We start from the raw sequence: 23,884 nt of genomic DNA on the forward strand, positions 1-23,884 counted from the left end.
TCAAATGCTTATTGAGCACTTCTTTTTATATGAAGGCAACATGCTAAGTCCTGTAATGGCACAAGTACTGTCCTACAGTGCACAAAACATTAACCCTTTCCTCAATGCATTTGCAGTTCTACTTGGGAGAAGAAACACAGACACAAAAGAAGGCAGCGATAAGGAAAGTCTTTAGGAATTGATGATTGGCTTGATATGGGAATGGAAGAGGAGGATGGGTCAAAGATAAGATGCCCAAGAGATTGGTGGTGTCATTGAAGTTGGGGGAGCATCAGTTGAAGCGTTGGCAGGACCATTAGTATGAAGGGAAGTCCCCAACACAACACTACACTAAGCTGGTGAAATGATTAATTTATTCAGCAAGTAATCGTCAAGTGTTTACTACTATGCACCAGGCCAGGCCCTGTTAAGACACTGCGGATACTGGATAATGGGGAGGGAAAATCAAAAACTCTGCTCTTATCCAACTCATGGATTCTCATGGACCAAAAGAATGAATGCTGTTTGATAAGAGGTGAAAGATCAAGCAAGCTGCCAAAATGAATGAATACCTGATTCACAGGCCTAATTTGGGCAGCAGACAACCAAGAATAAATTCCAGTGATTTTGTCCACTGTAACAAAGTTGTGTGTAAGTACTTTTCTTGTCTGTATTACATAAGCTGATAAGAAGAGACAAGCAAATGGATAGAAGATCATGGAAGTACACCACTGAGGTCCTGGTACAAATTTAGGGCAAGTAATATCTATATTTAGGATCGCCTAGTAATTTTCAGTGGCAGCTCATTTTTACATCTTTTTGTTTTTTTAATTGTGGAAAGGCCACTTTAATTCTTTGCTGCCAATGCAGATGGAATAGCATTTGCTTCATTTTTCAGAATAACCTCCAACTGAATGAGGCAATTTGGGCTTTGTTCGCTTTTGCTAGTTTGAGATTGTTGACCTCCCAGATTGAGTATCTCAAGCCATGGCTGGTGCTTGCTGCCCCAGAGTTATGCATAGCACTTCAGTTTTTTTCCTCAAATAATTCTACATCGCTGGGTTGAATTTGACCAGAGTCATCATTTGTATAATATTAAGAAAGTAACTCAGGGAAATATTTGTTTGATTTCCAAGTGAGGAAGACATTTCCAAGCATAAAAGCAAATAAAGAGGCATAAAGGAATGACTGATAGCCCTGACTACATAAAAATATTTTAGTGCAGTATTTATTGATGAAGGAAACTCTTCATGACATGTGGCCATGTTTAGAAAAAAAACCAGCATGGACAATATAATTTCAATTTTGCAAAATCTGTGTCTAAGAGTTATATAGATATATACCTGAAAAAAATGCCAAATGTTAAAAGAGGATAGGATTATGGGTAATTTTTATTTTCTTCTTTATGCTTTTCTGAATTTCCCAAAATTTTCTACATAAAACATGTCAAAAATAACTATGTTTTTAAAATAAATTTTACTCATACAAAACAGAATACATTTCATTCTCACACTAAACTCAGTTACACTTGAGTCATATATTTCTACAGGTTTTTAGAATCAGCAGTTGAATTCTATTTAATTCAGTGGAAGACCAAAGATAAATCAAGGGCTTGTGAAAAAAATGTTTGAGACTAAAATGGCCTGAAATGGAAAGTTCTCCTAGACATTGAAGATGTGTAATATACAGGTGGATCTAATTTGACCCTGTTACAGAAAGGCAGCAGTACAAAAAAAAGAAAGAAAGAAAAGAAAAGCAATAAAACATCCTTAGTTCTCCAAGTGAGCCACAATATTCATCTGCTGTCTATGTAACGTGAAACCTCACCCTTCCAGGCCCAGTTTGATTATTGGAAAACCGTCTCCATTGCACATTCCTACCCATCTACACTCGGCACTGCAGTGATGGCTAATACTACTGCCAACATCTGGCATGTGATTCAGATGTACTATGCAGATGATTCAAATAAAAATAAGAATAGGAGACTTTCAGGGAAGCAGGTTATTTTCCAGGCAGAGCAAGTAGTAATATGTGAGGGCTATGGTGGGTTGTGTGTTTAGGACAGAGCTCCAAGAATGACTTAGAGCTGTGGTTGTAGGAGAAGTCCTCCAACTGGGAAGTCTTTCCAGAAGGGGAAGGCTCTTCTCCCAGGATCCAAAAGCTCTCCAGGGAATAGTCCTTTTGGATAATCATCTCTTTCAGTCTCATTTTGTCTTGCTGCTCATTAAAGGTAAAATATAAGCCCTCAGACATTGGCTTGAAACACCAAGGTCTTGGTTAAGAAATAGATCACTAAAAATAAACCTTTTTAAGAAGAGAACTTAAATTGCATGTATGTGCCAAAAAACAGGGAATAAATAATTGAGACAGCTACTAAGCCCAGATCAAGTATCTAATGAGTTCAGCTGAGTAAGGAAACACATCTTTGTTCTTAATTACATAATGGAAAACAGCTCATCATATGAAAATGGTCTTCATTTTTTAAATTGTCTGACGTTGGTTCACTGCCATTCTGAGTAATTATGATACTTTGGTTTGCTTTTTCCTGGCCTTCAGTACCATTAGTTCCCTATGTTCTCCCATGCTCACTCTGCCCAATCTCCTTCATTCTTCACATCCTCCAGCCTATCTCTTTCTCCCTTCTATCCAATTTATAATGCCTTGAACATAGCAGAGTTTTGATTTAATATTTGTTTAGTTTCAGTTTGACTAAACTGAAATCCATTGCATCAGTTGTACTCCACTACCTAATAATAGCGAGTGTTCTGGCCATTGTGTAGACAGACAATGCTTGCTTTCCACCAGTAGCACCGGACTATAAAAGTGGCGACGCAAGCTGAAGCAGGACAGAGCAGTCTTCATAATCAATGAGAGAAATTGTTTGTTCCGTGATCCTAAGAGCTTTTGTCAAAATATTAAAAACTCTCTTACTTTGTTATATATGCATTGGGAAATGATTTTAAGTGGTAAAACTAATATTTAGTATGCTACGTTTTAAATCATGAGAAATACTGCGAATTAAAATGTCTTATTTCTTTGTAAAAAACCTTATAAAGGGTAGTTTGGATTGTGCTCGTTGTCTTCTCTCTGTATAGCTTACAACATGAAATGAGCATCTTTCATTAAAAAATTGCCTTGGCAGATTGTCATACTCCTCTCTTCACTGAATCAGCTTCCAATATTTTTTTTTCCTTTGTACTTTCAATGTCACAAAATATCTTAGAGTTCCTTTAATGTGAAGTGTTGCCAGGTCACTTCTTCTGGAATATAATCATCCTTTTCATCCCAACCACTTGCCTCATCTGTATTGGTAAGTTGGTCCTCACTGTATTCCTGTGGCTGCATATCTAGAGCTGAATGGTGCAGTGTCAACATTCCTAGTCAGCTATTTGTTCTAAGCTCCATTTATATTTGGTTCAGATCTCACCTCCAGCATTAGCACTTTTCATTTCTTTGCCGCACTTTCACCTTAGTTGGACAATTTCCTCTTTCCACCATCCATTATTACCCTGTAGATTTATTACCGGGAAACAAGGACACAACACAACTACACGTTTTGCTGTCTGTGTGTAAACTGATTATGAGATGCGCAGTAGTAACCAACCAACCACTGACAGACTTTCAAAGAAATGGTAGAATCGATCACAGATCTTGATGCTCATTTTTATTTATATAGTGATTTGTAGCAGTGGTAACCAAAACTCACACTTCTGTGGGAGGACTGGTGTTATTTAACCAAAGTGCAGTAACAAATTTGTGTATATAAGAGCCATGCAAAGTGAAGACATCTGTACTTTCTTTTTTGGTAGGTAAAATATCCTTACAGAGTAGATCTTCATAATACCAAAGTTGTCCTGGCCTCTTCTCATGAGCAAATACAACCAGTGAATCAGTGTTGTTAGGCTATCTCTGTGTGAAATGTGAAGTGGCATTACTTAGGAAAAAGAATAGACATGTATCTAGTGGAATATTCTTCCTGGTGACACAAAACATTTCAAATATTTATGTCTCTTATTAGAAAATGTAGATTAATTGACAACATTTTCTAGTCTTCACCTGCCCTGTTAGATTAGTCACTCTGGGTGGTTCTAAGTATAACTAAGTATAAAAATAACTAGAATATACAAGATTAGGAGATCATTTTCAGTTTTTCACCCTTCGTTTATGGAGCCTTTTCTTCTTGTTACTTTCAAACTGTTATTTGATTGACCATTTTGTATTTAATGAGCATCTTGTAGTGTGATGTCAGCTATCTTTATAGATTAAGCTCCCCTTTAAAAAAAAAAAAAAAACTCCCCTGTAAACTCTCCCCCACTCCAATTAATTCTTCTGGTATTGAATTTAAAATACCTCCTTTGTGTTGATATGCACCCATTTTGGTGCCGCAGTGTTTACCTGTCCTAAGTGATATTCCTGTCCAGTCCAGTTGAGGCTGGTCTTCAGCTTGATGGTGACTGTGCCCCTTTCTTTGGCCTTAGCTGTAACAGGCTTCGTTCTGCCAGTGTGTCCTGCATTGGATGTGTGGTTATTTTTAGGTCCTCTGCAGTGATTCTAAAGTAAAAATAGAGGAAAGTTTTAAAGCTACCTTTTAAAAGCCATTAACACCAATCCTCAAAAAAAGTGATCTCCACATTCCATGCTGTCGTGAACTCTAAGAAAGCAACATCCAACCACGTAAATCCAAAAGCATTGAAAAGGAGGGAAACCCTTTACCTCACTTTGTCATGCCACACAAAGGCATTAGTCATGGCAAAATTTGTCTTTGATTTTAACCAAAGTTTATTTGGTGAATTCTGATCTATAACATGTACATAAGTATGTAGAGGCCAAAATAGTCTTGGCAGATGGTGAATACCAAATAGATTCATTCTATGTCTTTCTAAATTAACTTCAGAAATGCCCCAATCAGTTCCAAACTTATCATTTGCCTGGCAGAAGATAATACTAAAAACTTTCTTTAATATCTTTTAATTGAAAAAATTGGTTTGGTGAAGCCTCTTTAAAATAAATTTAAGTGAGGTGATGCAGTACCTAGGGACCGCCACACTGAGGCGTGTGGTGCATTGTTTTGCAACTGGCTTTCAGATCCCAACTGCTTAAGTCTTCCTCATAAGCAACAATAGTAATAAAGAAATTAAACTTTGTAGGTCCAGATGCAACTTGATTGTTGGGCATCTCCTTTTCAATGTGTATGGAGGGTATGTATCGATTGCTAAAAACAGTTCTACACATTAGAAGAAAAACACACCCCTGTGTTCTTCATGGTTATCATGTTAGAATAACAGGAAATAGAAAGACACATGGTTACGTTTCTTCTAGAAACCCCTACCTAAACCATAAAAGACAAATGATCTGTGTTCTATTATTTAAGGCACTCAAGCAAGGAGTTCTCCTAAACGACCTGTTCTGTATTTAACAGTCATCACGTCGTGATGATTCTTGCTTTGTGTGACCAGATGGAGAATAGCTGAAATTCTTAGAGAATTACAAAAATCACAAATACAGCATATGCAATACAATGACACCCTGCTTGTTTGTCAGAGAAAGAACACATTCTGACAAGTCTTGGAAATTAAACTGTTTCCAGAATAAAATACTAGATAACAGCTTCTTTGATTAATATATTCTTTAGAAATGAAAAAATTTTAAATGATGTTAATGGCCTCAAAATATATAAAACAAAAATTGACAGCATGTAAGAGAAACTGATAAGGCCTAAATAACAATATGAGGTTTTAACACAATTCTCAGTGGTTAAAACAGCGACAAATTTTTAGTAAGAATATAGGTGATACAAACAATAACATAATCCAATGAACACATATAGTATCTTTACCCAATAATTAGAGAATGTATATTTTTTTCAAGCACAATTGGAACATTCACAACAATTGATTATATTCTAGTCCACAAAGCAAGTATCAACAAATACCAAATAATCTGTTAAAAATATGACATTCTCTAACTGTAATACAGTTGTCAGAAATCATTAATTTTAAAAAAATGATTAACACATATTTAGAAAAAACATTTATAAATAAAATTTAAATCAAGGAAATTCAGTATTTAGAACTCAATGGTAACAAAACTACTATGTATCGTAGGTGATTTCATCTTGATAGACATATAGAATGCAACTCAGGTAGTTATTAAAGGGAAATTTATAATTTCAAATCAATATATAAGAAAAGAACAAAGTCTCCAAGTCAGTAAGCCAATCTTTCCACTCACAAGAAATTAGAAAAGGAACAAAAGTGTAAATGACAGGTCAGATCTGGTAGCTCATGCCTGTAATCCCAGCATTTTAGGAAGCTAAGAAGGAGGATTGCTTGAGCCCAGGAGTCTGAGACCAGCCTGGGCAACATAGGGAGACCCTGTCTCTACAAAAAAAGAAAAAAAACACTCCTATTCAATATAGTGTTGGAAGTTCTGGCCAGGGCAATCACGAAAGAGAAAGAAATACATGGTATTCAATTAGGAAATGAGGAAGTCAAATTGTACCTATTTGCAGATGACATGATTGTATATTTAGAAAACCCCATCATCTCAGCCCCAAATCTCCTTAAGCTGATAAGCAACTTCTGCAAAGTCTCAGGATACAAAATCAATGTGAAAAAATCACAAGCATTCCTATACACCAATAACAGACAAACAGAAAGCCAAATCATCAGTGAACTCCCATTCACAATTGCTTCAAAGAGAATAAAATACCTAGGAATCCAACTTACAAGGGATGTGAAGGAACTCTTCAAGGAGAACTACAAACCACTGCTCAACAAAATCAAAGAGGACACAAACAAATGGAAGGACATTCCATGCTCATGGATAGGAAGAATCAATATCATGAAAATGGCCATACTGCCCAAAGTAATTTATAGATTCAATGCCATCCCCATCAAGCTACCAATGACTTTCTTCACAGAATTGGAAAAAACCACCTTGAAGTTCATATGGAACCAAAAAAGAGCCCTCGTTGCCAAGACAATCCTAAGCCAAAAGAACAAAGCTGGAGGCATCACGCTACCTGACTTCAAACTATACTACAAGGCTACAGTAACCAAAACAGCATGGTACTGGTACCAAAACAGAGATATAGACCAATGGAACAGAACAGAGGCCTCAGAAATAACACCACACATCTACAACCACCTGATCTTTGACAAACCTGACAAAAACAAGAAATGGGGAAAGGATTCCCTATTTAATAAATGGTGCTGGGAAAACTGGCTAGCCATATGTAGAAAGCTGAAACTGGATCCCTTCTTTACACCTTATACAAAAATTAATTCAAGATGGATTAAAGACTTAAATGTAGGCCGGGCGCAGTGGCTCACGCTTGTAATCCCAGCACTTTGGGAGGCCAAGGCGGGTGGATCACGAGGTCAGGAGATCGAGACCACGGTGAAATCCCATCTCTACTAAAAATACAAAAAATTAGCCGGGCATGGTGGCGGGCGCCTGTAGTCCCAGCTACTCGGAGAAGCTGAGGCAGGAGAATGGCGTGAACCCGGGAGGCGGAGATTGCAGTGAGCCGAGATTGCGCCACTGCACTCCAGCCTGGGTGATAGAGCGAGACTCCATCTCAAAAAAAAAAAAAAAAAGACTTAAATGTTAAACCTAAAACCATAAAAACCCTAGAAGAAAACCCAGGCAATACCATTCGGGACATAGGCATGGGCAAGGACTTCATGTCTAAAACACCAAAAGCAAAGGCAACAAAAGCCAAAATAGACAAATGGGATCTAATTAAACTAAAGAGCTTCTGCACAGCAAAAGAAACTACCATCAGAGTGAACAGGCAACCTACAGAATGGGAGAAAAAAATTTGCAATCTACCCATCTGACAAAGGGCTAATATCCAGAACCTACAAAGAACTTAAACAGACTTACAAGAAAAAAACTACCCCATCAAAAAGTGGGTGAAGGATATGAACAGACACTTCTCAAAAGAAGACATTTATGCAGCCAAAAGAAACATGAAAAAATGCTCATCGTCACTGGTCATCAGAGAAACACAAATCAAAACCACAGTGAGATACCATCTCACACCAATTAGAATGGCGATCATTAAAAAGTCAGGAAACAACAGATGCTGGAGAGGATGTAGAGAAATAGGAACGCTTTTATTTACACTGTTAGTAGAGTGTAAACTAGTTCAACCATTGTGGAAGACAGTGTGGCAACTCCTCAAGGATCTAGAACTAGAAATACCATTTGACCCAGTGATCCCATTTCTGGGTATATACCCAAAGGATTATAAATCATGCTACTATAAAGACACATGCACACGTTATGTTTATTGCAGCACTATTCACAATAGCAAAGACTTGGAACCAACCCAAACATCCATTAGTGATAGACTGGATTAAGAAAACGTGGCACATATGCACCATGGAATACTATTAAGCCAAAAAAGGATGAGTTCGTGTCCTTTGCAGGGACTTGGATGAAGCTGGAAACCACCATTCTGAGCAAACTATAACAAGGACAGAAAGCCAAGCACCACATGTTCTCACTCATAGGTGGGAATTGAACAATGAGAGCACTTGGACACAGGGTGGGGAACATCACACACTGGGACCTTTCTTGAGGTGGGGGTCAGGGCAAGGGATAACATTAGGAGAAACACCTAATGTAAATGACGAGTTAATGGGTGCAGCAAACCAACATGGCACATGTATACCTATGTAACAAACCTGCACGTTGTGCACATGTACCCTAGAACTTAAAGTATAATAATAATTAAAAAAAAAAAGAGTCAGAAAAAAAATTTAAATATTTAGCCAAGTGGCTCCTTCCTGAAGTCCCAGCTACTTGGGAGGCTGAGGCAGGAGGATCACTTGAGCCCAGGAGTTTGAGGCTGCAGGGAGCTATGATTGCACCACTGCACTCCAGCCTGGGTGACAAAGCAAGACGTCTCCAAAAAAAAAAAAATTGTTAACAACAACAAAATGTTAAAGAGCAGAAGTCAATAAAACAGAAAACAAGGATATATCTTTCTTAGTGTATCTTTGTTTTATATTTCATTAACTTCTGCTCTAGGCCTAAATGATCTTAGAGCTGAGTTCTACATTCAGGGAACTAATAATTCAAATATATTAAAAAATATTCTACAAATATAATTTTTAGATACCCCCAAATCACAATAGGGTAATACAACCCTTGTAGCAAAACCAGAAAAGGACAAAATACGAAAGAAAATCATACACTTAGCTCATGTAGAAATGTGGATATTAATACAGTCATGCATTGCTTGACAACGAGGATACTTTCTGGGAAATGTGTCATTAAGCGATTTCATCATTGTGTGAACATCATAGAGTGTACTTAGGCAGACCTAGATGGTATTTTATTTATGTATATTTTTTCATGTGGAAAACTAAATGCTCCAGCATCACTACTGAATTTCAGCCATTTTCCCTGTTGATCTGCAATGCAAATATCAAGTGTCACATAGCAGATTTCTCTACGTGTTCCATTACAATCTTGTGGAACCGCAGTGGCATATGCAATCCATTGTTAACCAAAACATCGTTATATAGTGTATGACTGCATTAGCAACCTGAATCCAACCAACATATTAAAAATACACATCATAACCAAATGGGTTTGTCCCAAGAATACAAGGATGGTTTAACAACAGAAAATTATTTGACACATCATAACCACCAAATGATTATGACAATACAGGAAGAAAAATCATTTGCTAAAATTCAACAAACATTAGTGACAAAAACAACCTGAGTATAAAACAGAACCTCCTTAATATGTTCAACCTTGATTTCAAAATTAATGTGAACAGAGAAGGGTCAAAAATAGTCAAGATAATTTTAAACTCAAAAAACATGGGGAGACACATCCTACTAGACTCATCAGATTCTATATAAACCATGGTGTGAGTTTGGTGAATTGATATAGACCAGAGTGCATTAATGCAATTCCATCTACAAATGGAAACTTGTTCTTTGGCATACGTAGCCTGTGCACTCACTGCAGATAGGAGTGTTTACTGATTTAATAAAATATGGCAACATTTAATATAATTAAAAACATGTAAATCCATGACCCAACAAATCCATTCCTGGCTATATGTTATAAACAAATTCTCATATGTCTAGGAGAAATGTGCAAGAATATTTATTGCAATATTATAACAGTGAGATACCAAACTCGATCTAACTGTCCATCAACAAAATAAGTTGTGTATTTACCTATAATGGAATACCATTTAGCAGTTAAAATGAATAAATCCTCAACTTAATAAACGTCAAAAATATATTGGGAGGAAAGCAGATCACAAATTAACATATCTCACTTACATATAATGTTAACACATACACACAATATCATACATTGTTCTCATGCTGCATATATATGTAGCAATACATACAATCATGCATGGAAAGGATAATGTCAAACTTAGGATAGGGATTACCTTGGTGGAGGGAAAGAAAATGGGATGAGGAAGTAATAAAAAGGGAGTTTTTGTTTATAATATCTCAATTTTTTTAAAGCTTTCATAAATATGGCAAGATGTATTGGTGGGCTCATAGGTGTAATAGACTTCTCTTTATTTCTTCTATTTGATTAAAATATGTCATAGTTTTTCAAAAGGAAGTTAGCAGTTTACTTTAAATATAAAGTTATGGAGGTCACTTGCACTGGAGAAGACAGAATAAGATGCAAGCATTGCCATGCAGGTCTCTAGACCAGTTGGCCACGTAGGTACTAACATCCACGCTTGGAAAAGATGAGACTTCCTCAGTTGGGACTGAGACAAAAGAGCTTTGGTCCCTAATGGTAGAAGACGAGGGAGATAAATTACCATGGCTTTTTTCTACCCCTTCTTTCCTGCCTTGTTGTCCCAGCTCCTTTCTTCTGCCATCTCTTTTCTCTTCGTCTCTAGAGTGACATGGAAAGCCATAGCTGAGGAAGAATGTAGCCAATCACGTAGCTCTGTCCCTGCCATCCCAGCAGGAGACTTCATCCAAGCATTGAGGAATCTCCATTTATCTGGGGTAAAAAATTCTAAGATTTGTACAACTGATTGCATACTAGGGATTTCTCCCTAGTTTGAGGCTTCAGATAATTAATAGAAGTTCAAGAATATAGGAAAGTCCTATTGAAGTTAGTTGCCCAACAAATTATTATTGAGTCTTAGACAAAAGGACAAGAGAGAAGGGTATTAATGTTTATAAACTTGTGTTACTCTCATAGATATTTAAATTATATATAAGATTGTATTTAACTCATGTTCTTGAGTCCCTATATTTTCAGTATTATTTCTAATATAGTGATAATTTCTAACAAATTGTATTATTAGATTTTTCTCTATGAATAGAATTCTTACCGTGTAAATACAGAATGCTGCTTATGTGGTTTCAGAAATCCTACTTAACTAGGTGTTAAAGAAAATTGAAATTTCTTTTTTTTTTTTTTTTTTTTGGACGGGGGGTCCCCCCTCTGTCCCCCAGGGGGGGGGGGGGGGGCGCAATCTTGGCTCACTGCAAGCTCCGCCTCCCGGGTTCACGCCATTCTCCTGCCTCAGCCTCTCCGAGTAGCTGGGACTACAGGCGCCTGCCCCCATGCCCGGCTAATTTTTTTGTATTTTCAGTAGAGACGGGGTTTCACCGTGGTCTGGATCTCCTGACCTCATGATCCGCCCGCCTCGGCCTCCCAAAGTGCTGGGATTACAAGCATGAGCCACCGCGCCCGGCCAAGAAGATTGAAATTTCAAGGATTTAATTTTCCAAGGCAGTGTATACATAATTTTAGAATTATCTGGGGAGGGGAAACAGGGTTTTGGTTGTGTGAGTTGAATAAGTCCTGGAGATCAGCTGTACAGCAGAGTGCCTATAGTTAACAGTACTGTATTACATACTTAAAAATTTCCTAAGAGGGTAGAGCTTATGTTAAGTGTTCTTATCACAAAAAATAATAATGATAATCTATAAAGAGAGCAGGAGGAAACTATTGAAGTGATGGATATGTTTATGGCATAAATTATAGTGATGATTTTATGGGTATATACTTATCTCAAGATGCATCAAGTTGTATACATTAATTAAATATGTACGACTCTTTAGTCAGTAATACCCCAATAAAGTGGGGTTTGTTGTTGTTGCTGTTGTTTTGAGATGGAGTCACTCTGTCGCCCAGGCTGGAGTGCAGTGGCATGATCTCAGCTTACTGCAAGCTCCGCCTTCTCTGCCATTCTCCTGCCTCAGCCTCCTGAGTAGCTGGGACTACAGGCCCCCACCACCACACCTGGCTAATTTTTTGTATTTTTAATAGAGACAGGGTTTCACCTTGTTAGCCAGGATGGTCTCGATCTCTTGACCTCGTGATCCGCCTGTCTCAGCCTCCCAAAGTGCTGGGATTACAGGCATAAGCCACCATGCCCAGCAAAGTGGGGTTTTTTTAAACAAATTCATATATCAGAATTGTGTTTTTAATATGGTAAAAATGCAAACAATCAAAATAGGTATAAAATGAAGGATAGGCAAGCATGGTGGCTCATGCCTGTAATCCCAACACTTTGGGAGGCCGAGGTGGGTAGATCATGAGGTCAGGAATTTGAGACCAGTCTGGTAAACATGGTGAAACCCCGTCTCTACTAAAAATACAAAAAATTAGCCCAGTGTGGTGATGTGCGCGCCTGTAATCCCAGCTACTCGGGAGGCTGAGGCAGGAGAATTACGTGAACCTGGGAGGTGGAGGTTGCAGTGAGCCAAGATTGTGCCATTGCACTCCAGCCCAGGTGACAGTGCAAGACTCCTTCTCAAAAAAAAATACATAAATAATAATTCTCCTTCCCACACATTGTCCCCCAGTCCCCCTCCATAAAGACAACCACAGTTATAAATGACCTGTGTGTTCCTCCAAGATATTCTATACATAGACAAACATGCATCATAAAGAACTTTTTAAAAGGTTCATTCCTTAAGAATGGTATTTCAAAATGTCTATCTTCTCAAAAGCACATACAACGCTTTTCTATTTGAGGCCAATCTGTGGTGCAGAATCTTCAGACTTGGGGTCAGGCACAATATAAGTAAAATCCAGTCACAAAAGCAAGACTTCAAAGGAGCCACAATAAAGATGGCAAAGATGTTGTATTGTTCATTAAATTTTTTATAGAAAAGTAAGGCGAAAAGAATAGAGTCTCAATGCAGTAGGTTCCAAGGTTTGAGGCTGCTACTAATTAGATAATTAAGTGACATGCAGCTGGTCTGTGCTATGATCTATCGTGTAAAGCTATCAAATAGATTTAGGTAGTTATTTTGTCCACAATTGAATCTAAAAACAGGTGGTTATACAAATCCTATCTATGTTGTTGCTTTCTTAATCAGCCTAAAACTGTAGCCAGATCTTAATTACGATTAAGAGGCTACCCAATTGATCTCTTTTAACAGCTCTGCCAAAAGATTATTGATAATAAAGAGTTTAATTAAGACAGAAGTCTTAACAGAATTTACAATGTCGAAGAGTAAACTTCATGTTAGCTTATGACTTTTTAAACCACAGTATTTGGTATTTCTCATGGGTAGAAAGGATATCTCACACTCTTTTTTCCTCTTTTGGGGACCAATTTAAAAGAAAAATCTCACCTTTGTCTTTTAGGCTCTTCTAACATATAAGAGTGACCCAGCCATGAGAAAAATGTTGAATCATCTATATTTCTATATCATGCCTGTGTTTAACGTCGATGGATACCGTTTTAGTTGGACCAATGTAAGTCACTTTGCCTACCCAGTTGAAAAGAGGACTAAATAAATCATAGAAAACAGAGTCACAAACTTCCAGGACAGGAAGGAAGCTGGACAGGCAGTCAGCTGAGTGATTCCACAGATGCAAAAGAGGCCTTCACTCTTTCCCCAATCAGAGCACCAACAATTCGATTTCATTTTCACATCTAGATTTTGTAGAGATTTCACGTAAATAAAGATTCCTTCTTCGAAATAAATTGTGAAAAATCACTGGTCTAGTCCAGCCCATTCAATTTTGCCTATAAAGAAATGGGGCCAAGAGAAGGCAAAATACAGGAAGTTTGTAGCAGAAATTGGAGCATGAACCTGGGTCTCCACTACTAATCCAGTGCTCTTTTTCACTCTCTGGGCTTGTCTATTCACAGGAGAACTCTCCCCTCAGTGGTATGACTCGTTCATTGATTGAGCTGTTAAAATGCATGCGAATAACCTTTTAAGTATTTTTCTCTGCACCTGTTTTCTTAATTATGTCTAGGATCGATTTTGGAGAAAAACAAGGTCAAGGAACTCAAGGTTTCGCTGCCGTGGAGTGGATGCCAATAGAAACTGGAAAGTGAAGTGGTGTGGTAAGTTTGGGACCAACTGGGATCCAGATCCAAAGGTTTCTGCAGGTTTTACTCTGCAAAATGTGAGTCCAGAGGACTCTCGTGGGAGACTCATGTTTTTCTGTATGTGAAAACCTGGCACAGAAAGGTACAGATACGTACATGATAGCTGTAATTGGCAAAAGAAAATGAAAGTATTCTTTTTTAATATATAAAAATCAAGGATTTCAAATCTGTCAATTCGGTCCTGAAAACTGAAAATTTAAATACATATGTAAAAGCAGCAAACTGAGGAATATTTGTCATTCCCCAAATTAAAACATGAACCGTGGTGTAGTATAATTCTAGCTAAATCTTTTTATCCTTTTCATACAAGCACCACTGATCCTGCCTTCGTCTGTCTGTCGTGGTCAGAGCTGTCACGACCTTGTCTATATTCTACCACTCCACTGGTCATACGTGGATTGACCATGCACATTGGGAATGTATTTCTGCTGTGTTCCATGTTTCATTAATAATCACCTTTAAAATAAAAGGAAGATGTCATTTTAAGGAAGGAAACCCTTTTACTGAAGAAAGAAGGAGGCAAGTGTCAGGGAGAAATGAGAAAATTAGTCATGGCTAGTTTATTTGCAGCAGAAAAAGGAGAGGATGGAAAATCATTATCAAAATGCAGTTGTTAGGAGCTGCCTTTTATTGAGTCTTTCTATAGGTCCCTCAAAATATAGACCCTTGTGTAATGGAAATCCGTTAGTCCCTTAGAAATGAGGCCTATTCCACATTCACTCATTCTACAATGAGGGTTAGGTTCTATGTGAGATGCCAATCCTCCCATCCCACTAGCATCAGCTAGAATAACTGGGCGTGGGCTTTGATTCCTTCCACACATCCCTCCAAGCAAGAGGCTTCAGTCAATTAGAATTGGCAAATAAGAACATGACATAGCTAAAAGAATACGGCTCTAAAATAAGACAAATGTAGTCTGATTCTACCATTACTAGCTCAGTAATTTGGGCAATTTTATTTAATCTATGAAATTATAATGCCAACCACCTCAGGAGGTTCTTATGGGGACTAAAGGAATTTATATATGTGAAATGTCTAATTTAGTTCCTAGCTCCAAACTGGGATCTAAGTATCAGTAACCTATCCCTTGTTCCCTGACCTCCAGAACAGTCAGTTCACCTCTAAGCCTCAGATCAATTGGTGAAACAGCCTCTTTTCTTCATGGGAATGTTGTGATGATGAGCAATAATGTATACTTAAAAGTACTTGCATTTATGAAGGGAAAAAAACCATTGTATAAATACTATGATATGGTATTATAGATGACTATTTCTACTTAGAAATTGTTTTCTCCAACCTATACTGAGACAACAAGCATATTAACTCCTGAAATCCACTAATTTAAAAAAAAAACTTTTCACTTTCCCTTCTCTCCACTGGGGCCATTTTCCATACTTATAACCATAGGAATGTTTCGCTTGTTAGTGGAGACTCGCATCCACATGTATGTCATACGCATGCCTACAGGCATCTGCATGAGTGCCCCGGATGGGTAATTGAGCTGAGTAACTCTAGCAGCAGCCAGCTCTGCCTATGTAAACTTAGACTCCTGTTTATATCAGGTTGCAAGTAAGGTCTTGCTTCCCTTTGTTGTTCTTCCTTTACCCAGCTTGCTTCCTTCATACACATGCCTTCTTTGGTTTTTCAGTTTCAGCTGCAGCCCCAACTAGAATTCCTTTGATTCTTCCCAGTTTTGAATCGTTCTGATTTTTTCTGTGAGCCAACACTCAAGATATACGAGGGATTATGTCAAATGCAGTTGCAAAACGATCTTGATAGACTGTTGGAAGTGACAGGGAAGTGCAGGCAGCCTGGCTGGTACTGTGTCAGCTGCAAGGTCTCCAGAGTGGATTCAGCTGATCCGATAGGCAGGCAGCCAAGTATGACCTGCCTCCCTCCCAGGGTCAGGTCCATCCCCCCACAGTTATGTGCTGCATGAAGGGGACAGGGAACTACAATGTGGGAATCACTCTGAGGTCAGGGGTATTGAGGTAAGTATGAAATTCCCTAAAGCGAACCTCCAAATAAACATCCATAGCATAAATGACATAGAAATGCCCAGACCATTGAAAACCCTGTAGGGTCAGCATGGAAGTGACAAAAACAGCTGTTTCTTTCTCTTAAGTCAGTGATTCTTGAAATTAAAGAGCAGAACATGAAACTGCTTTTTACCGTGAAGAATCTGTGGATCCCCGTGTGATAGTGGTTATGCTTTAGTGTGTGCATGTGGAATAATCCAGCATGCACGTAGAGACAGGCATACTTCTTGAATACTTCATAGCTCTCCTGAGGGTGTTTCACCCATAAGATGAATATCACCGGTCTGAAAGTCCCCCAGAAGGACTCCACAAGTCAGAGTAGTGGTAGGAAGCAGGAATAAATGCATAAATTTTGTTCATTCATTTGCCAAAGTTAATCGAGCACATTCTCTGTGTGAAGCACTGTGCTTTTTTCTTTCCTCTGTGCACTCTTTTTAAAATATGCTGTAAGCACTGATTTTCCCAATTGGAACAAATCCAGGAGAAAGGTAAAGGGTTTGGATAATATACATACTTAATCTTTAACTTCTGAATAATTCAAGTGTTGCCTAAATACAAATTACTATTTAGAAAAACCTAAGGAACATAAAACAATTTTGCAAATCATATATCTACTAAGAGACTTCTATTCAAAACATAGAAAGAATTCTCTCAACAATAAAAACACAAGTAACCCAATTTAAAAGTGCACAAATGATTTCAACAGGTACTCTCCAAAGAAGATATATAAAAGAGAATAAGCACATGAAAATATGCTCAACATCATTAGCCAGCAGAGAAATGTACATCAAAACCACAATAGCAATATGTACCACTTCACACCTACTAAGACGACTATAATAAAAAGACAATAACATGTGTTGGTGAGGGTGTAAAAAAACTGGGACATTCATACTTGCTGGTGAGAATGTAAAATGCTGCAGCCACTTTGGAAAACAGTTTGGCATTTCCCGAAAAAGTTAAAAACATATGACCCAGCAACTCCACTCTTAGATATATATATATACACCCAAGAGAAATGAAAACATTTGTTCCCATAATGACTTGTACATGAATGTTCATAGCAGTATTATTCATAATAGCCAAAAAGTGGAAACAACCCAAATGTCTATCAACTGATGAATAGATAAACAAAATGTGGTATATTTACAGAATGGAATATTATTTGGGCATAACAAGAATGAAGTACTGATACATTCTGCAGCATAGATACTTAAAAATATTACGCTAAGCGAAAAAAGTCAGTCACAGAAAAGCAAACGAAACGTGCAGAATAGGCAAATCTATAGAGAGAGAGAGTAGATCAGTGGTTGCCAGGGGCTGAGGAGAGGGGAAAATTAGGGAGGAACTGCTGAGGGGTAAAGGGTTTCTTTTGGGGGTGATGAAAACGTTCTAGAATGAGATGTGACAATTGTGAATATACTGAAAGCCATTGAATTGTACATTTTTAAAGGGTGAATTTCATAATATGTGAATTATAGCTGATTATAAAACAATAAAGCTATTATAAAAATGTTTTTGTTTCTATTTAGGAGCAAGTTAGGCACTTACTGAAACATAATAACTATTTTAGAACACTCAGTTACCTAATATTATAAATTAGATGTAATATGGAGAAAACTATACGATTTTTTTAGCAGCCTAACCACATGTGCCCCTCTCTATATATGCCCTCTTCTGACCACCACCCTCCCACTCTATCCAAAAAAAAAAAAAAGTGGAGCAGGGGGCTGTTCTGCTTGAGCAATCATTTGGGTAGATCATCTGGGGTGAAGAGAGAAACCATTACAAATTGGTGGTTTTCAGCCAATCCCTATGAAATAACAATAGATGGCCACTGGCCTGCTTTCTAAAACGATGAGTTCCTCCAGCTGAGTGGCTTTTGTTTGGAGAGAGCTATACTAGCTGAGGACCTAAACTGAATTGTTCTGAAAATATAGAGAATTTCAGAGCCTAAATTTGGGGCAAAGAGAGCAATAAAAAGAGGTAATGTTGCTAGACTGTATGGAAAGAGACTTTAGTACTCAAAAATGCCTATAGAGGATTGCAGTTAAACTTTGCTGTGAAGTATGCAAATTCTCCAGCATTTCACAACCACCACCACAAGTAATATTCAGTACGATCTATTTCACTAAGTGTAGGGCCAAGGGAAAACTCTCCCTTCACCCTCTGAAGTTTTGCTGAAAATCAACTGACAAAGGGCAGATTCACAGGATGAAAGGCATACAAATTTTATTTTAACATGCATCGCATGAGGGAATCACAGAAGGATGATTACCCAATAATCCAATGGGATACAGAGATTTATAAACCCTTCTTTATAGGGGTAGGGAGAAATGTGGCAATTTGAGGCACGGTGAAAGATTTTTAGGGGAATTCAATGGACTTGAAGAACATACAGCAGACAATAGTTGATGACAAATGCCTGTCCAGTTGTGTTGACAAATCTCAGTCTCTTCCTGCAATATGAGTTAAATTAACGAAAACTCAGAGAAAGGACTACAGGTAACTGTTTTCTTCTTTGGTGGGTCTGGACTTGAGCTAGATAAGGAAATATCAGCATAAAGCTTCTTCCAGGATCTGCTGTTCTTCAAGGGCCATTAATTGAAAATAATTAGCATGCCAGGGTGCTATATTGGGGGTGTCAATTTCTTTCTTTCTTTTCTTGGCTTTTAGACAGAGTCTTGCTCTGTCACACAGGCTAGAGTGCAGTGACGTGATCTCAGCTTACCGCAACCTCTGCCTCCTAGGTTCAAGCGATTGTCCTGGCTCAGCCTCCCAAACCGGGATTACAGGCACCCACCACCACGCCTGGCTAATTTTTGTATTTTTAGTAGAGATGTTGGCCAGGCTGGTCTCAAACTCCTAACCTCAAGTGATCCACCTGCCTCGGCCTCCCAAAGTGCTGGGATTACAGGCATAAGCCACCATGCCCAGCCAGGGGTGTCAATTTCTAAGCCCCAACATAAAGATCTGTGGAATTGGATCTACCCTCTGGTTAGGAATGATCAGAAAAATCCAGTGTTTTTACTTTTCTTAGTACAACACTTCTGACACCAGATGTTTGAGGTTTTCTTGCTAAACCCCAAGCAACTCTGCAGTGGACACCAGCTGGGTGTCTTATAATTCAATTCAATTCTGACACTATCTACCTAAAGAGAGTATCTGATTCCTCAGGTTAAAGGCTCAGTCCCACAAGATTGCCCCCAACCTCAAATGCCAGTTACAAATGGCAGCTTGTGACCTGTACTTCTGACTGACTGGCTATAAATCAGGGTTCCCAAGACCCCCTCTTTCAGTTTGATCTGCTACAATGATTCACAGCAACACTTTATATATGTTTATCAGTTTATTATAAAGAATACAGATAAACAGCCAGATGAAAGAGATGCATAGAGCAAGGTATGTGGGAGGGGCATGAAAGCTCCATGCCCTTTCCATGGGCACCACCCTCCATGAACCTCCATGTGTCCAGCTATCCAGAGCTCTCTGAATCCAGTTCTTTTGGGTTTTGACAGAGGCTTGATCGTGTGTGGCATGCTTGATTAAATCACTGGCCATTGGTGATTGGCTTAACCTTAAGCCTTCCCAAGAGGTTGGGGAGGTGGCACTGAAAGTCCCAACCCTCTCGTCATGCCTTGGTCTTTCAGTGACCTGTCCCCATTCTGAAGCCGCCTAGGGACCCCCAGCCACCAGTCATCCTATTAGCATACAAAGATACTCATCACTCCAGAGAGTCTAAAGATTTTAGGAGCTGTATGTATTCCAGGAAACAGGATGAAGACCAAATATATATTTCACAATATCACCCTGGGGATGTGATGAAGTGCTGAGTCTGGCTTCAAGGTATGCTCAGGGAGAGAATTAATCCACATCAAATTTCAGAGGCATAGAACTCACAGCAAGAATGCACTGCCTTAGAAGAGTGAATTTCTGTCACTGGAGATTAATAGACAAGCTCTGATCCAGATAACTTCTGGCTGAGAATGACATGTTGATACGGATTAAACATCAACTAACTGGTCAAACTAGGCCCTTAAGATTCCTGCCAACTCTGTTAGCGATGACTCTAACATACGTTAATCCACTTTTATATCCAAACGAATGTATTAAGCCCCTTCTATATTGCAAAGTGCTAGAAATTATATAAGAAAGTCTTGAAAGATTTAATGAGTTCACATCCTACTCCTAAGAAATTATTTGGGATCCTGGAGAAATACAAAGTGAAAAGATCTGTTGGCTTATAGTATTCTTTGCTTAACAACCAATTTAATATGAAAAGATATAAATTACCTAATATCTAACAAAGTTGGTAGAAAATTTTAAAACTAGAAGATGAATGAGCTAAACTGTAATGCTTAGTTATGCTTTTTTTTTTTTTTTTTTTTTTTTGAGACGGAGTCTCGCCCTGTCTCCCAGGCTGGAGTGCAGTGGCGCAATCTCGGCTCACTGCAAGCTCCGCCTCCTGGGTTCAGCCATTCTCCTGCCTCAGCCTCCCGAGTAGCTGGGACTACAGACGCCCGACACCATGCCCAACTAATTTTTTTGTATTTTTAGTAGAGACGGGGTTTCACCGTGTTAGCCAGGATGGTCTCGATCTCCTGACCTCGTGATCTGCCCGCCTCGGCCTCCCAAAGTGCTGGGATTACAGGCGTGAGCCACCGCGTCCGGCCTTAGTTATGCTTTTCATAAAGGAAGTTAAGGACCTAGAATCCTGGATATGTAGAAATTTAGGTCATAAGGATTTGCTCGCCATTGTTAATACATGGCTGGCATTTCTTAAGGCTTCATTATGTGCCAAGTAAGTGCTAAATGCTCAACATGAACTTCTCATTGGTAGGTGCTATTATTATCCCTATTTGGCTGATGAAGAAACTAAGAGAGAAGTTAGGGAACTTGCTCAAGATTATGAATTGAGCTCAAATGAAAAGCCAAATCTGACTGACTTCAGTGTCTGTTTCTAACCATAGTCTGACTCCTTAGGGATCAAGTTGCCATGAATGATTACTTTTACTCATTTGGTTAAAGAGTTAAACAATGTGTAACTGCAGAAGAGTAGTTTAGGTATCAGAATAACCATATGAATTGAACTGAAATAGACAAAAAAAAATGAGAGATTGGGAATGTATGGTAAGAGGGAAGTAGAGGAAGATCCCCCAGGTACTATTTCTATTTCTGATCTTGGACCACCACATACCATGCAAATAGTTTGAATTTACAAACCTGACAACGAGATGTCAGGCATATGGTTATGAATTCTCCAGGAAGACCGTTTTCTTTCCCAGTCAGAGTTTGGCATCTTCCCGTGAAGGCAGATTTTTGTAGCCCACATTTTCATGGAAAGTGTCCTACTTTGGGGTGGGCATGTTGGCTCACACCTGTAATCCCAGCACTTTGGGAGGCCGAGGTGGGCAGATCATTTGAGGCCAGGAGTTTGAGACCAGCCTGGCCAACATGGTGAAACCCCATCTCTACTAAAAATATGAAAATTAGCCAGGTGTAGTGGCACATGTCTATAATCCCAGCTACTTGGGAGGCTGAGGCACAGGAATGGCTTGAACGGTTGCAGTGAGCTGAGATCGCACCACTGCACTCCAACCTGGGCAACAGAGCAAGACTCTGTGTGAAAGAAAGGAAGAAAGCAAGAAAGGAAGGAAGGAAGGAAGGAAGGAAGGAAGGAAGGAAGGAAGGAAGGAAGGAAGGAAGGAAGGGAAGAGAGAGAGAAAGAAAGAGAGAGAGAGAGAGAAAGAAAGAAAGAAAGAAAAAGAAAGAAAGAGAGGAAGGAAGGGAAGGAAAGGAAAGAAAGGAAAGAAAAGAAAGAGTCCTACTCCGAGACTCCCAGGTGTGTTTCTGGGTCTTGCTCCCTTTTCCTGCAAACTGAGAATCCAAATGCTGATCCCCTGCCTCCACCACATGTGGCCATTGAAACAAGCCTCCAGGTCAGAGACCAGCAAACACCCCAAGCAAGCCTGCAGCTTTTGCTTCAGTTCCAGCTCCCTCTTCATGCTTGTACCCTCAGGAACATTTTTGAGAACTGTGCCTTGTATTTACATTGTTTTATTGATCATTTAGATGTGTTCATAGCAGGAGCTTTTATCACAATATCTGCCACAATTCCGTCATATTGCTAGAAAACCCAGCTATCATTTTAGACATTAACACAATTAGAATTACTGCTGGCCTGACTTCTTGATGATGGTTTTAGGGCCTTTTATCCTCATCATAGTGTATCTAAAACAATCTTATCTGCACTTGATTCTCCAGCACTTACCAATGCCAGACAACTTACTTTCTTCTTTGCTGCCTCCTACAAGTAACAATGTCACAACAATAGTATCACAGTTTCCAAATAAAAGTGTAGCTTGAAGGTATTTCTTACTCTTACTTTAAATACTGTCTTTCAAATCCTGTATAACGGTCCTTTTGATACTTAGGGAGAGCTAACAATGAATGCTGAAACTTAGGAAGAACTGGTTTTTTGGGTTTTTTTGTTTTTGTTTTTGAGATAGGATCTAGCTCCGTTGCCCAGGTTGGAGTGCAGTGGTGTAATCATGGCTCACTGCAGCCTCTACTAAAAGCCTCAACATCTTGGGTTCAATCAATCCTTCCACCTCAGCCTTCTGAGTGTAACTGGGATTACCAGTGTGAGCCATCACACCTGGCTAATTTATTTTTTATTTTTCATAGAGATAGAGTCTCACTGTATTGCCCAGGCTGGTCTCAAGTTCCTGGGCTTAAACAATCCTTCCAACTCAGCCTCCCAAAGTGCTGGGATTACAGATGTGAGCCACCATGTCCGACCAGAAGAACTGGTACTTAATTATGTTTCTGATTTTGTTGTTTTAGGTGTTCTCCTTTCAGTTTCTCTAAGAATGAAGTCAGTAGTGTGCATTATGGGTATAGGCACTCTCCATCCATTCCAAACTCTTTCTAAGTGCCTTCCTGTACTGCTGAGGCCAAAAAGATAAAAGCTATAGCCAGCCGCGGTGGCTCATGTCTGTAATCCCAGCACTTTGGGAAGCCGAGGTGGGCAGATCACGAGGTCAGGAATTTGAGACCAGCCTGGCCAATATGGTGAAACCCCGTCTCTACTAAAAATACAAAAAATTAGCCAGGCATGGTGGCCCATGCCTGTAGTCCCAGCTATTCAGGAGGCTGAGGCAGGAGAATCGCTTGAACCAGGGAGGTGGAGGTTGCAGTGAGCCAACTGCGCTCCAGCCTGGGCGACAGAGCAAGACTCTGTCTCAAAAAAATAAGAAATAGAAATAAAAATAAAATAAATAAAAGCTGCATTTCTAGAACTCCTTAAGCTAGGGATCTGGGTGTGTCTTAAGTTCTACCTCTTTGGTGCACTCACCTCGGCTTTTAAAGCATGGAAGAAAGATGGAAGTTGCTTTTCTATGGCTTCCATGGTCCTACCGTCCACTACCATTACGGAAGTGTGTGGTTCATTCAAAGCAGCTCACCTTCTTGGCTCTCCTCTGAA

The 23,884-nt window shown here is 39.0% G+C and overlaps 1 protein-coding gene across 1 annotated transcript in view; it reads left to right on the forward strand.

Moving 5' to 3' along the window:
• CPA6 (carboxypeptidase A6) overlaps positions 1-23,884 on the forward strand; it is a 332,789-nt gene that overhangs the window by 258,540 nt on the left and 50,365 nt on the right. The window contains exons 7-8 of the mRNA XM_032759610.2: positions 13,603-13,713; positions 14,224-14,314. Coding sequence (XP_032615501.1) covers positions 13,603-13,713; positions 14,224-14,314 — 202 coding nt within the window. The remainder of the gene's footprint in view (positions 1-13,602; positions 13,714-14,223; positions 14,315-23,884) is intronic.

This window comes from Hylobates moloch, unplaced genomic scaffold (assembly GCF_009828535.3).
Source record: "Hylobates moloch isolate HMO894 unplaced genomic scaffold, HMol_V3 SCAFFOLD_9, whole genome shotgun sequence".
Taxonomy (NCBI): Eukaryota; Metazoa; Chordata; class Mammalia; order Primates; family Hylobatidae; genus Hylobates; species Hylobates moloch.